Here is a 12,567-nt window from a genome sequence, read left to right on the forward strand (position 1 = left end):
GAAGAACACGGGGAAGTCTCTTAAAAACACTAAGTTATGGGTCTGTATTGGTGGAGGGAGTTTCCCTACAGGGAGTTCCCTAGAGCACTGAAATATCACCATCAATCGTCATCATTTCAATCAGTACACAAGTACTCAAATCGATGTGGATTTTTTTCTCCATCGATGATCACAGGCCCTCCATTCCTGCCCATGGTGGGGGACACTTGTCTAACAGGCTGGAAGCCTTCCTTGATTTCTTTTGACATTGGGACAATACCCGCAAAGCACTCAGGCTGTCCCCCTGGTGTCCCTCTTCTCACCTGGTGCATTTCCCTGCTGACATTCTTCCCTTCTGCTCTACTTTGAAGTTCTTCATTGGGGACAAGTCTACGTCCCCACGGGACGGTAAATGTAATGGGATCCAGCTGGATGCCTTTCGCCATTGCTGCTCTTGGTGGCGGTGATGTCCACGGCGATAGGTGTTAGAAAACCTATATAACATGGAGAAATTTCATGGTGTAGGGTATAAAGCAGTACAGTTGATGTCAGGAGAGGTTTGAATCCTGACCCAGATCTTCGTTAACTTTGTGAATTGGGGTAAATCACTTCACTACCCCAAACCTCAGTTTTCTCATCTGTAAAATGGGCATGAGAGGGAAACTTTGATCCCAGGTTCTCCTGCCTTCCAGTCTGGCACTCTAGCTGCCATGTCACCTTACCAGCTAGCTTGGGGTTCAAATAATTGTAGAGATTTTCGTTGTGGAAGCTAACTGAAACTCCCCCCCATGTTCTCTCTTTCATCTATATATTAATAAGAATAGCTAATATTTATATAGCACATACTATGTGCCAGGCACTGTGCTAAGTGCTTTATAATTATTTACCTCATTTGATCCTCACAACAACCATTTTGGTGGAAGGTGCTATTATGACCTCTGCTTTATCAACTTGGGAACAAGGTAAAGGGGTTTAAATGACTTGTCCAGGGTCACACAGCTAGTCAGTGTCTGAGGCTGAATTTAAACTCAGGTCTTCCTGATCCCCACTGTATCCACAGGACTGCCTAGCTGCCACTATTACAATGTCACAAATATCACAATTATTGCCAATTACAAATATTACAATATTACAAAATAGTATTAGGATAGCATTTTAGTCTGTAGTCCTTAGTCTAATCTGAACAATGATAGGGTGATAGGACCTAGACCCTGAATTTTCCCACACATTTCAACAACCCAGTCCCTGGCATCTCACCTAAAGCATATGGCTCGCTCTAGCCCACCTCCATTATTTAATTAGCTTACTTGATACTCCTTAATCCCATCTGTTGCACCTGGCCCATCCCAGGCTATTTGCCACTCTTTAATCCCATCCAAATCTTCTCACAGTCTTTTTTTGTATGTAAGAGTCAGCCCTATCCTCATCAAATTTGTAGACTCACTAAGAACTTTGCCTGCTTCTATTAGCCATACAATAGTAGATTCCCTAAGAATCTCCCCTGCTACTATTGCTGTTACAAATAAACCTTTCTACTTTGACTGAAAGAAGGCTTGAGTGCTTGAATTCTTTCCAGACAGATCTCCCGCACTTTTATATTTCTGGGTTCCCAGCACCCCAAACCGCAACAAACAAGAAACCCTTATAAGTCTTTCTGTAACTCTGATTCCCAACCAATGCCCCATGTTGAAACCTTTTTACATCATTCCTATTGAAGATGTAATCAGTTTCTAAATGGAGAAGTTTCATCCAGGAAGAAATGTTCCCTGAAGTGGTGATGGTAGGAATCAGACTAAAAGAAGGAAAATATCTTTGATTAATTTAATTAATAGAAGTGTCTCTTGAATTGCCTTTGACCAAACTCAATGAAGAAAGCTTGGCGGCAGTAATTAAAGAGGGATTGAAGGATTTAGGAGTGATTTTCCAGGATATACCAAAAGTTGTGACTGTTACTCTGATGAATCAAAACTGTCACCTGAAATTCTACCTGAATTTTGTAACTATGTTTTGTTTTGTTGTGGAATTATGTCTTTTATTAGAGAATTTTAACTTTGGTGTTGAACCCTATAAATTGTATGTAGAAAATGGCTTGGTGGGGAGGAGAGATTTTTAAAGGCAGGATTGATTTCTATCCTTTTGTCTTTTTCACTCTCTAAGTAGAGAAACTTTGAATTTACTTAATTAAAAATGTGTCTCTGATTGGTTGTATCTCAGACAGAGAATAGAGAATTTTCTTCCACTCCAGATGTTCTGGTCTGGGGGCTCAAGCCACGGAGGTAATCCTATTCCTTAAATCCTCCACATCAGACCCAGTCATCCACAGAAGTATGAAAAGTCAGTCCTTACCCAAGGACAGGTCAATACTACTCATTCTAATGTTTCTATTTTAAAGGTCCCCTTCTTCAGGGAAGAAATGTCTGTTCTGGGATGTTGGTAATGACCTCAGATTCAGGAATGCAGTAGACTTAAGCCTAAAAGCTACTCTCATCTCCTTTTCAGATGTTTCCTATCCACCAGGGCTTTCCATTTACCACCAGTTTTGCATTATAGCTCCACAATTTTGTTATAGCCACTTGTAAATCGAGCTTTTGTTAACCCCTGTCAGATGTTTGCTTTGCTGAAACAGCCTAATTGTGCTTTTCCCTCCTTTTCAAGGAGGGTTCAGGTTTTTGATCCTGGAAGAAGCAAACCTAGAGAAGAAATGTTTTAAAACAAGTCTGATAACAGGAAAGCTCTCAAATACTCCCAAATATTCATACTTCCTTACTTTGGTGTGTGTTAGAAAAGAATGGAAACAAAGTAGATTTCTTTTCTTTGGGGAAGGGCTAAACAATTTTGGTAATATGAATGTAACAGAATATTATAATGCCTATGAAGAATTCAGAGATGCATGGGAAGACTTATATGAACTGATATAGAATGAAGTAATTGGGTTCCCTGGCCGACTAGTAAAAATTAACACATTTTATGTACTGAGATGAAAGAAAAGACCAAGAGACAGTGTGGGGGTAAATAATAACCAATTTATTAATTAGGCTAGTAAATAATCAATAAATTAATGGCCTGTGGTTTTTCTCAGAAACCAAAGAGGAACCATTGAGATCTTGGAATGCTTAAATACCTTTAGAAAGGTGGGTGTCCCTCACTGCCACAATCTGAGATCAACCCTGATTGGTGAACACGAAGGGGTGGGCGAAAAGCCTTAGCTCCTTGGGCTGAAAATGTGGCTCCTTGAGACTCAGCTGCCTCCGGCTATCTGGACAAAAGCTCAGTACTACACCCAGACCATTCTACCTCAGGCAGTCTAGACAAAGGGATCCACCTCTACCCAGACAACTTAAACTGAACAACAGAGGGGTTGCTGAGAGCTCAAGTCTAATGCTGTTTTAGGGAGGGAATTCACCTAGATTAGATTATCTTTACACTTTAGTCAGAAATAAGCTCTCCCTGTTGGGTGGGGTTCTACCCAAGAATGTTCCTGGAGGGTTCAAGGGATGGGGAACCTTCAGCCTGAGGCCAGTTCTCAAGTATAACCCTTTGAACCCAAACCTCACAGAGCAAATCCCCTTAATAAAAGGATTTGTTCTGTAAAACTTGGATTCAGTCAAAAGACCTCACCCAAGGATCTAGAAGGCTGCGTGTGACCTTGAGGCCCTATGTTTCCCCACCACTGGGTTAGGCCAATGTCACTGTCAGCCAGGTCCTTCAGACTGGTTTCTGAATGAGGGAATAGAGAGAAAACTCTGCTAATAACCAACCTGTGAATAATTGGTTATTAACAATAGGAAAATAATAATTTCTCTAGGTACTCAACCTCCAGATTGAGTCTTGGAGGCATCTAATCAAACAGTCACAGTATAATAAACAGAGTGCTGGCCTTGGAATCAGGAAGACCTGAGTTCAGATCAGGTTTCAGATGCTTAAGTAGCTGTGTGATTCTGGGCAAGTCACTTTAACCTCCACATGCCTTAGCTTCCCCAACTCTAAAATGAGATGGGGGACAGATGGGGGCCCCAGGTGCTTTATCTGCTTCCTCCATACTATCTCTCTGTATCCTGCAAGCTCTTGGAAATCGAGCGTGGAGTCCTATACATCTTTGTATCCCTTAGATGGGAGGGTCCCAAACTTATTTGGCCTACTGCCCTCTTAAAAAAAATTACTCAGTGTTCCCCTGGAAATCTACTTTGTCCAACCTTTTAATGATTTTTTTTAAAATTTGTGTCATTTCAAAAATATATATAAATTTTAAGAAAAACCATGATACATCTTAAATTCAATAATTTATCATACATTTGTGGGGTTTTTTCTTGCATGAAAAATTTGCTAGTGCAATATTGTGTCATGTGACTGTATAGAATTGTATTGTAAACAACTCATTACACACACATACTCTCGTTAATGCACGCTGGACTTCCCCATAATGCCAACACTTGCTTGTTAAGACCTGTTGGTGGACTTGACTGCTGATCCATTATAACTTGCACTTTGTGTTTTTTTTGGAAAATAATGGAATCACTTTGACTTTAACTCTGTTGCACAACAGATGGAATATGTACAAATGGGTTTTCAAAATTTACTTCTCTTCTCTTCTTTCCTTATGCTTCCGCCACCTCCCCCCCCATTTTTATTCGATGCCCCCCTGTTGCACTGGAGTATACTACTGTACCCCCATGGGTCCAGTGCCCCCCAGGAGGCGATATCTCCCAGTTTGGGAACCTAAGTTGCTTAGATTTATAGGATTTTAGAAATGGAAGGAACTTTATGCCATGTGACACCAGGCACAGTTTATTGGTTAGTGTACTTTCAATAAAAATTAGTCGATTGATTTGATGGTAAATGACAGGGAACCATCTTGCTTTGGCTAGCCCTTCATGTTTTTAAACATGCGTTCATAATATCACAAGGTCGAGAGCTAGTCAATCCAATTCAATGGACATTTATTAAGTGCTTACTATGTGCCGACCAGCGTGCTAAGCTAGAAGCTATCTTGTAAGTTCATCTAGTCTCGACTTCGGTCTGTGGGTGTCCAGCGCTTAGCATAGTGCCTGATGCACAGCAGGGGCTTAATCAGTGCTTGCTGCCTTGACTTGATATGCTCTCCTTCCTTAATCTATCTCCCGTTATTCCTTACTCTCTGCCTGGACCCTCTGTGCTGTGCCCGGCACGTGTTCCAGACTCCGCCCAGGGAAAGGCGGGAAGCTACCCCAGCCAGAGTGGGCCCCAAGTGCAGCCCGGGGCTCCTGGGCGCAGGCGCAGTCCGCCCCGCCCCCAGCGCCCGCCACGCCAGCCTGCCCTGGAGACTCCGGCAGAGGGCTGCCGCGCCTGCGCGCTGCGGTCACGTCACGTGAGCACGCCGGGAGGCTCCGCCCGCGCCCCGCCCGTGCCCCGCCCCTCCCTATCATCGCCCCGCCCCCACCCCGGCGGGACGCTCGGAGGCGGCCCCGGGACGTTCAGCCTGGCTGGCAGTCAGGCGGGCGGGCGGTCTGCGGGTCCCGGGTGAGTGTCCCGCAGGGGCGCGCGGGCCAGAGAGGGGCGGGGGGCGGAGGGGCGCGGGGGCGGGGGGCCGCGGGGCGGGGCAGGTGGCCGGTGACAGCCTCCCGCGGCTGAGGGGACAAGATGGCGGCGGGGTGCTCCCCTCCCCCCCGGGCCCGCCCCCGCCGCGGGGCCGGGCTCTTCTCCCAAGACCCCCGGGCCGGGCCGAGGCCGAGGGGCGGGGTGACAGATGGGACAGGGAGACGAGAAGGGGAGGCACGGAGGGAGGGGTCACTCCGCGTCTCCCCCCAGCCCCTCCTGAGGCGAGGCCCCTTCCCCGAGGGGGGGCGGGAGTGGGCTGCTGTCCGTGCCACGTGTATGCCCCTGCGCCTCCAGGAGGTCCTAGCCTGGCCGGGGTGCGGGAGGGGAGCCCCGGGGCGGGGGCCGGCCTGTCAGACCCCGGGGGCCGCGCCCTCCCGGAGATCCGGACCCTTCCTCGCAGCCCCCGGAGTCCAGGAGAGCCCTCCGGCCTTGGCCTTGGCCCTGACCTCGGCCCAGCGCCCCGTGGTCAGGCTGCCGTCTCCGTGAGCACCCGGAGGTTTGCCAAGCGCCATGGTCCCCATTTTACAGATGAGGAAACTGAGGCAGGTGGAGGTGAAGTGACTTGCGCAGGGTCACACGGCTAGGATGTGTCCGACTCCAGGCCCGGCGCTTCCTTCCCTCTACAAAGACATAGTTTTACAATTCCTTGTCTTCCTGTTTGGAGTGTGAGCCCCCGTGGGTCAGGGTCGTTGGGTTCTTCGGGTATGCCTCCCCAGCGCCCCGCTGGGGGCTTTGCCCACCCTGGGTGCTTAATAAGTGCTCGTGGAACGAGTGAACCTCTGTGTTTGTCGTTGTAGGATGGGGAGCCCCGCCCCCCATTCCCCGCGGAGGCCACCTGAGCCTTCATGGCCATGTGAGCAGAACTGACCGGCCCAGGGTCTGGGAGCCGGTCACTGTGGGGTCGGGGTTCAGAGCCCGGGTTCCCGCCTTAGTGCATGGACCATTCCCCAGGGTCCTGTCAGACCCCCGCACCCCCACCCTGGCTGCCCCGGAGGTTCCTCCAGGAGCCCGTTGGAGGAGGGAGCTGTGGCTCTAGGTGGGGGGTGGGCGCTGCTGGCCCCGGGTGACCAGAGCCAGAGCCGGGCCTGTACAGCGCGTCCCAGGAAGCCTGAAGGGGGAGAGGGAGCCCAGCAAGAGCAGAGCCAGCTCTTGGTGGGGGCCGGGGCCGCTTGTCCCTTCTTCCTCCTCCTGCCTGGGCTTCTGCATAAACGATTCCTTAGTGGCAAATAGTGTCATTGCAGCCAGGTTGCAGTGAACTCTGACCTCTCTTCCTAGACAATTATCAGTAGGTTGGCATATGCTTTGTGTGTTTTAACTGACTTTAGGGAGTATTCATCCATTTATTTTTAACTAATTGAGGTCATCACTAACCTCTTTTTGCCTTTCTTAACCTCATTTTCCTCAGCTGTGAAACAGGGTTCATAATAGTACTCACCTCCCACGGTGGTTATGAGAGTCAAATGAGGTAATATCTACAAACAGCTTAGCACATAGTAGGTGCTTAATAAATGCTTGTTCCCTTCCTCCTGCCCATGCACAAATACTGAAAAAAAATCCTATAGTCCTGATTGGAACAACTTTGAAAGGAACTGCAGGAACTGATTTATTGAAAAGGTTTTCCCATATGACATGATAAGCTGAAAAAACTCCCTCCCACCGTCTGCTAAACACCATTTGCTTGAAGCTCTGATAAATGAGTATAGAGGAGTACATTTTTCAAGCTTTTGACCAATCTGTCCATTTTTTCAAGCATCTATACATGCAAGGCATTGTGAAATGCTTTTTAGGCAGTCTTTCCCATTACTGGACACAGTGCCACGCACATAGTAGGAACATATTAAATACTTGCTGATTGTTCGAGGCACCCTCCACCCAATTCTTCATTGTGGTGGCATCCGGAGCTCTTTTTAGTCTGTGACAGCAGAATGTAAAGTCTGGCAGGCCTGGTGATGGACTTCCGTTTGAGGACTGGTCTAGCGAAGGCTGGGGAGGCCTGTCATCCTAGTGTTGGCCATGGGGTCATGGAGACCGTCTGCTAGTAGATTCTACCATCTGGATGAAGTCATGCCTCTTTGAAGTGTTCAGGGGATAATCATAAAGTAACAGAACTGAACAGCTCCCTCTCATCAGATGATTGCTGAGGTACCGGAAGATATGAAGCCAGCCCTTGCCTGGACCCGTTCTCTATGCTCCCAGCGTTGAGCTTTGAGCATTGAGTAGAGTGCCTTTTGTGCCGCCGTGGTCGCCCTCCCCAGATGGTCAACAGGCATTAAGTGACACTGTGCCCAGGGCCTGAGCTGCCCGTACCAAGATTGGGCAGCACAGATCAGTTGCCAAAGAGCTTTTATATTTTTAAAATACATTTTTATTGCTATCTTTTGTTTTTAATTACCTACAAATCCCATTGCATCCCCCCATTCTCTTCTTAGAGAACAATCCCATAACATAGAATAGGAAAGATGAAAAAAAAAGCAAACACCAGATAGCACAACTAACCACCATGTAAAAATGCATGGTGTATGCAGTGTTCCACCCCAGTAGTCCCCCACTTCTGCAAAGAAGCCACTGGGGAGCTGCTGTCTTCTCTCTTGTCTTTGAGACCAAGCTTGATTGTTATAATTTAAGAGCATTAGAACTTTTAACTGGAGAAGTGATTTTCCTTCTGCTGAAGTCTTTTAGTACTTTGCACCTTTCCCGCTTTCATCTCTTCATGTTTTAGTTTTGTGTACTTGTCTTATCTCCATTAATAACAACAACAGCACACCTGCAATAACATATTTATGTAGTGACGTAGGGTTTACTAAATCAGTAAACATTTATTTAGTGCCTGCTGTGTGCCAGGCTCTGCTAAGCACTGGGGGTGCAAAGAAAGATTAGTGGGGGGGGGGACAACATCAAGGAAGCTGTGCCACTGGATCAGATTATGTGGAGGGTTGGTGAGGTGTAAAAGGGCTTGGAAGGTCAGGGAAGCAGGTTTGGAAGAATTTGTGAACCCTGTGTGGCAGAAGATCCCCGAGGGCTGGAATGAGGCTGACAGACACACTAGCAGGTTCTTGACAGGGTGTAGGTGTGAGATGGTGAGGCCCTGCCCCAGGCGGTGACCATGTCTGGAGGGAAGGGGGCCTGTGTGACAGATGTTACAAAGGTAAACTAGGTCCGCCTTGGCAACGGATTGGGTGGGGGTGGGGTGGGAAGATGAGGAAGGGGTCCAGGAGGACGCCAAACTGTGAGCCTGGGGGACTGGGAGGATGCTTTTTGATTGCTCTGTAAGGCAGGAGTTTCATTTTGCAGATTAGGAAACTTGAGTTTTGGAGAATTAAAAAATCCCTCATGATCATCCTGGTAATAAGTGTTGGAGCTTTGGCTTGAATCCAGGTTCCCTGACACCTAGTCTGTTGTTTTCTTTTTGCGAACAAGTAGTGTTGTATATGTGCCTCTGTATGTAATAAACCTTTACTCAGCTAATGAGTGAAAGAATGGAAAATCTGAGCCCCCTGTCCTGCTAGTAACATCAGAGAGCATGGATGATAAACTTGCTCCTAGGGTGCCAAGCTTTCTGTGCCCTTGGGTCACCAGTAAGAATGGCCGATCTGAAAGACCTGGAGAAAACCCTGGGCTTGTCACCTATGTACGATACTGACTATTGGGAAGATCATGAGAGTTTTGGTATTAATTGCTTTCTTTTTTTGTTCGTAGGCTGATTGTCCAAATTCCTATAGGGAAAAGAGAGGATGTTCTTGCCCGTCTCTATTTTTGATTGCCAATAGGAGTTTTCTTAGTTATGCGTGTAGCATGTTTCTTTTTTTTTTCTTGAAGGTTTATTTTATTTTTCCAATTAACAAGCAATTGTTTTCTTTGCTTCCCACTTCCTTCCAGTCCCATTGAAGAAAAAAAGAAAAATCCTTGTAACAGTTATAAATTGTATGATCAAACAGAACATCTTCCTGAATTGTCCATGTCCAAAAATTCTGTCTCATTTTGTATCTTGAGTCCATCCCTTCACGTCGGCAGGTGGGTGGCCTGCTTCATCGTCCATCTTTTGCAATCGTGGTCAGTCTTTTCAGTGTCATTGTTATATAAATTGTTCCCCTGCTTCTGCTTACTTCACTCTGTATCGGCTCACACAAGTTTTCCCAGGTCTTACAGAACACAATGATATTCTGCCACATTCATATATCATAACTTGTTTACCCATTCCCCAGTTGATGGACACCCCCTTAATTTCTAATTCTTGGTGAGCACCAAAAAAAGAGCTTGAAATGCTCTCTATATGTTTGTACATATGGGTCCTCCTTGTTCTTTCTTTGGAGGGGATGGGCCGAGTAGTGGCCTTGCTGAGTCAAAGGTATGGGTAGTGACTTTTTGGGCAGGCACATGTTTCTTTAAAACCCAGTTTTGTTATTTATGGCATTGTTGATAATTTCAGCATGGATATTTTTCAAAGAAAATATTCTCATTTGCTTTAAGAACATTGAAATGTATAGTAAAATACTATACTATCAGAAAAAAGTGTTCCAGTCCCAGCTTCCCCATAAACTAGTGGTATGAGCTGTCATTCGGTTTCTCTGGGCCTTAGTTTCCTCATCTACAAAATGGGGGGCCTGGACTCCATGGTTTCTAAAGCCTGTTGGGATGTCTTAAATTCCATGAAATGTTCATTACATACATATGTAAAGAGTCATAATTTTTTTTGCTGACATACAAGTGGAACAGTTTCAACAGTTTTTCAATGTTGGAAGATAATTGCTTTATTTCGAATGTGTTAAAAAAAAAAGATGACATTAATGACTGATGCTACCTTTTATTGCAGAGATCAAAATCCATGGGTTCTGCCAAAAATGTGATAAGTGAGCCTGTTGAAGTAGAAGAAGACTATCTAATGATGGTAAGTCATTCTCTCTTATAGGCAGTAATAACAGTTTTTAAAAATCATGTAAATTAGATTTACATTTTATGACTTGCCCTTTTTTAAAAACTTGATATATTCCTTGAACATTTTGTAAACTCCTTAAATACCTAATTTTTTGGTAACGAAATCAAGAGAAGTGAATTTATTTGGTTCACAGAGTTCTTTTTATAAGCAAACCAAAATGTATATTATTAATTGGTTGGTGGTGATTACTTTTAGATGGTTGTATTCATTTGTGTGACCTGAATCCTATTTTAAAGAGACTCGAGGGAAGTTTCTATTTAAAAGTATTCTGTGATGTGAATCCTTTTATAAGATAAAGAAAAATTATCCTCCAATCTCTTCTTTTTGTAAGTTTGTAGTATTGCCTGTCAGGTTTTCTTAGCGGAGCATATGACAGTATTTTATTGCCAGTGTTATAGGGTTGTTATGAAGGTCAGGTGAGGTCAGATATGGACAAGTGCTTTGAAACCGATAGAGCGCTAAGTGAATGTGTGCGTGTGTATAAATATGTATAAATATATGTAGAATGTATATCATACAGATTTGAGACTGTTACTACTAAATGAAAGACAAAGGAACTTGAAGGTACTTGAAGTAACTGGAATAGAGACGCTTGTTCAGTCTTGTCTACTTTAGTCATCCTTTGTCTTGCCAGTGTCCTCTGTGGGACTTTTGGCCTGTGGTCTGGCTAAGGCTGATACCAGATCCCCTCCAGAGCCACCCATTCCAGACCAGACAGTCAACCTAGCCAAAGTAGATAGACATTTGAGAGTGGGGGAGAATGGTAGGAATAGATAAAGTGTTTGCTTGTGCATAAAATATTTATTTTTTAATATTTTATTATATTTTAAAATAATAGCATTTATGTAGCAGTTTAAGGTTTGCAAAACACTTTACAAATATTATCTCATTTTTTTTAAACAATATTTTTTTTATTTAAATTTATTTATTTAACATATTTGGTTTTCAGCATTGATTTTCACAGCAGTTTGAATTACAAATTTTCTCCCCATTTCTACCCTCCCCCCCACTCCAAGATGGCATATATTCTGGTTGCCCTGTTCCCCAGTCAGCCCTCCCCTCTATCACCCCCCTCCCCTCTCATCCCCTTTTCCCTTCCTTTTTTGTAGGGCAAGATAAATTTCTATGCCCCATTCCCTGTGTATCTTATTTTTTAGTTGCATGCAAAAACTTTTTTTTTTTTTGTTTTTGAACATCTGTTTTTAAAACTTTGAGTTCCAAATTCTCTCCCTTCTTCCCTTTCCACCCACCCTCCCTAAGAAGTTGAGCAATTCAACCTAGGCCACGCATGTATCATTATGTATAACCCTTCCATAATACTCATGTTGTGAAAGGCTAACTACATTTTGCTCCTTCCCAACCCATCCCGCTTTATTGAATTTTCTCCCTTGACCCTGTCCCCTTTCCAAAGTGTTTGTTTTGATTACCTCCACCCCCATCTGCCCTCCCCTCCATCATCCCCCCCTTTTATTTTTTTTTTTATCTTCCCTCTTCTTTACTGTGGGGTAAGATACCCAACTGAGTATGTATGGTATTCCCTCCTCAGGCCAAATCTGATGAGAGCAAGGTTCACTCATTCCCCCCTCACCTGCCCTCTCCCCTCCTCCCACAGAACTGCTTCCTCTTGCCACCTTTATGCGAGATAATCCACCCCATTCTATCTCTCCCTATCTCCCTCTCTCAGTATGTTGCTCTCTCATCCCTTAATTTCATTTTATTTCTTTTAGATATCGTCCCTTCATCTTCAACTCACCCTGTGTCTGCTCTCTCTCTTTTACATATATATATGTATATATATATAAAAACACACACATATATATATACATACATACACATGCATACATATACACATAGATACATACATACATACACATTCACTTATATATATACATAAACATATATATATATGCATATTCCCTTCAACTACCCTAATACTGAGGTCTCATGAATCATACACATCATCTTTCCATGTAGGAATGTGAACAAAACAGTTCAACTTTAGTAAGTCCCTTGCAATTTCCGTTTCTTGATTACCTTTTCATGCTTCTCTTGATTCTTGTGTTTGAAAGTCAAATTTTCTA

General features: G+C 44.5%; 1 protein-coding gene across 2 annotated transcripts in view; it reads left to right on the forward strand.

Moving 5' to 3' along the window:
• The first annotated feature begins 5,382 nt into the window (after window positions 1–5,382).
• The window catches only part of SCAPER (S-phase cyclin A associated protein in the ER), a 422,044-nt gene continuing 414,859 nt past the window's right edge, over window positions 5,383–12,567 (forward strand). For both annotated transcript variants that reach the window (XM_036734646.1, XM_036734647.1), the window contains exons 1-2: window positions 5,383–5,475; window positions 10,364–10,438. In XM_036734646.1, the coding sequence (XP_036590541.1) occupies window positions 10,376–10,438 (63 nt within the window). In that variant the 5' untranslated portion in view covers window positions 5,383–5,475; window positions 10,364–10,375. The remainder of the gene's footprint in view (window positions 5,476–10,363; window positions 10,439–12,567) is intronic.

The sequence above is a fragment of the Trichosurus vulpecula genome, chromosome 8, assembly GCF_011100635.1.
Source record: "Trichosurus vulpecula isolate mTriVul1 chromosome 8, mTriVul1.pri, whole genome shotgun sequence".
NCBI lineage: Eukaryota > Metazoa > Chordata > Mammalia > Diprotodontia > Phalangeridae > Trichosurus > Trichosurus vulpecula.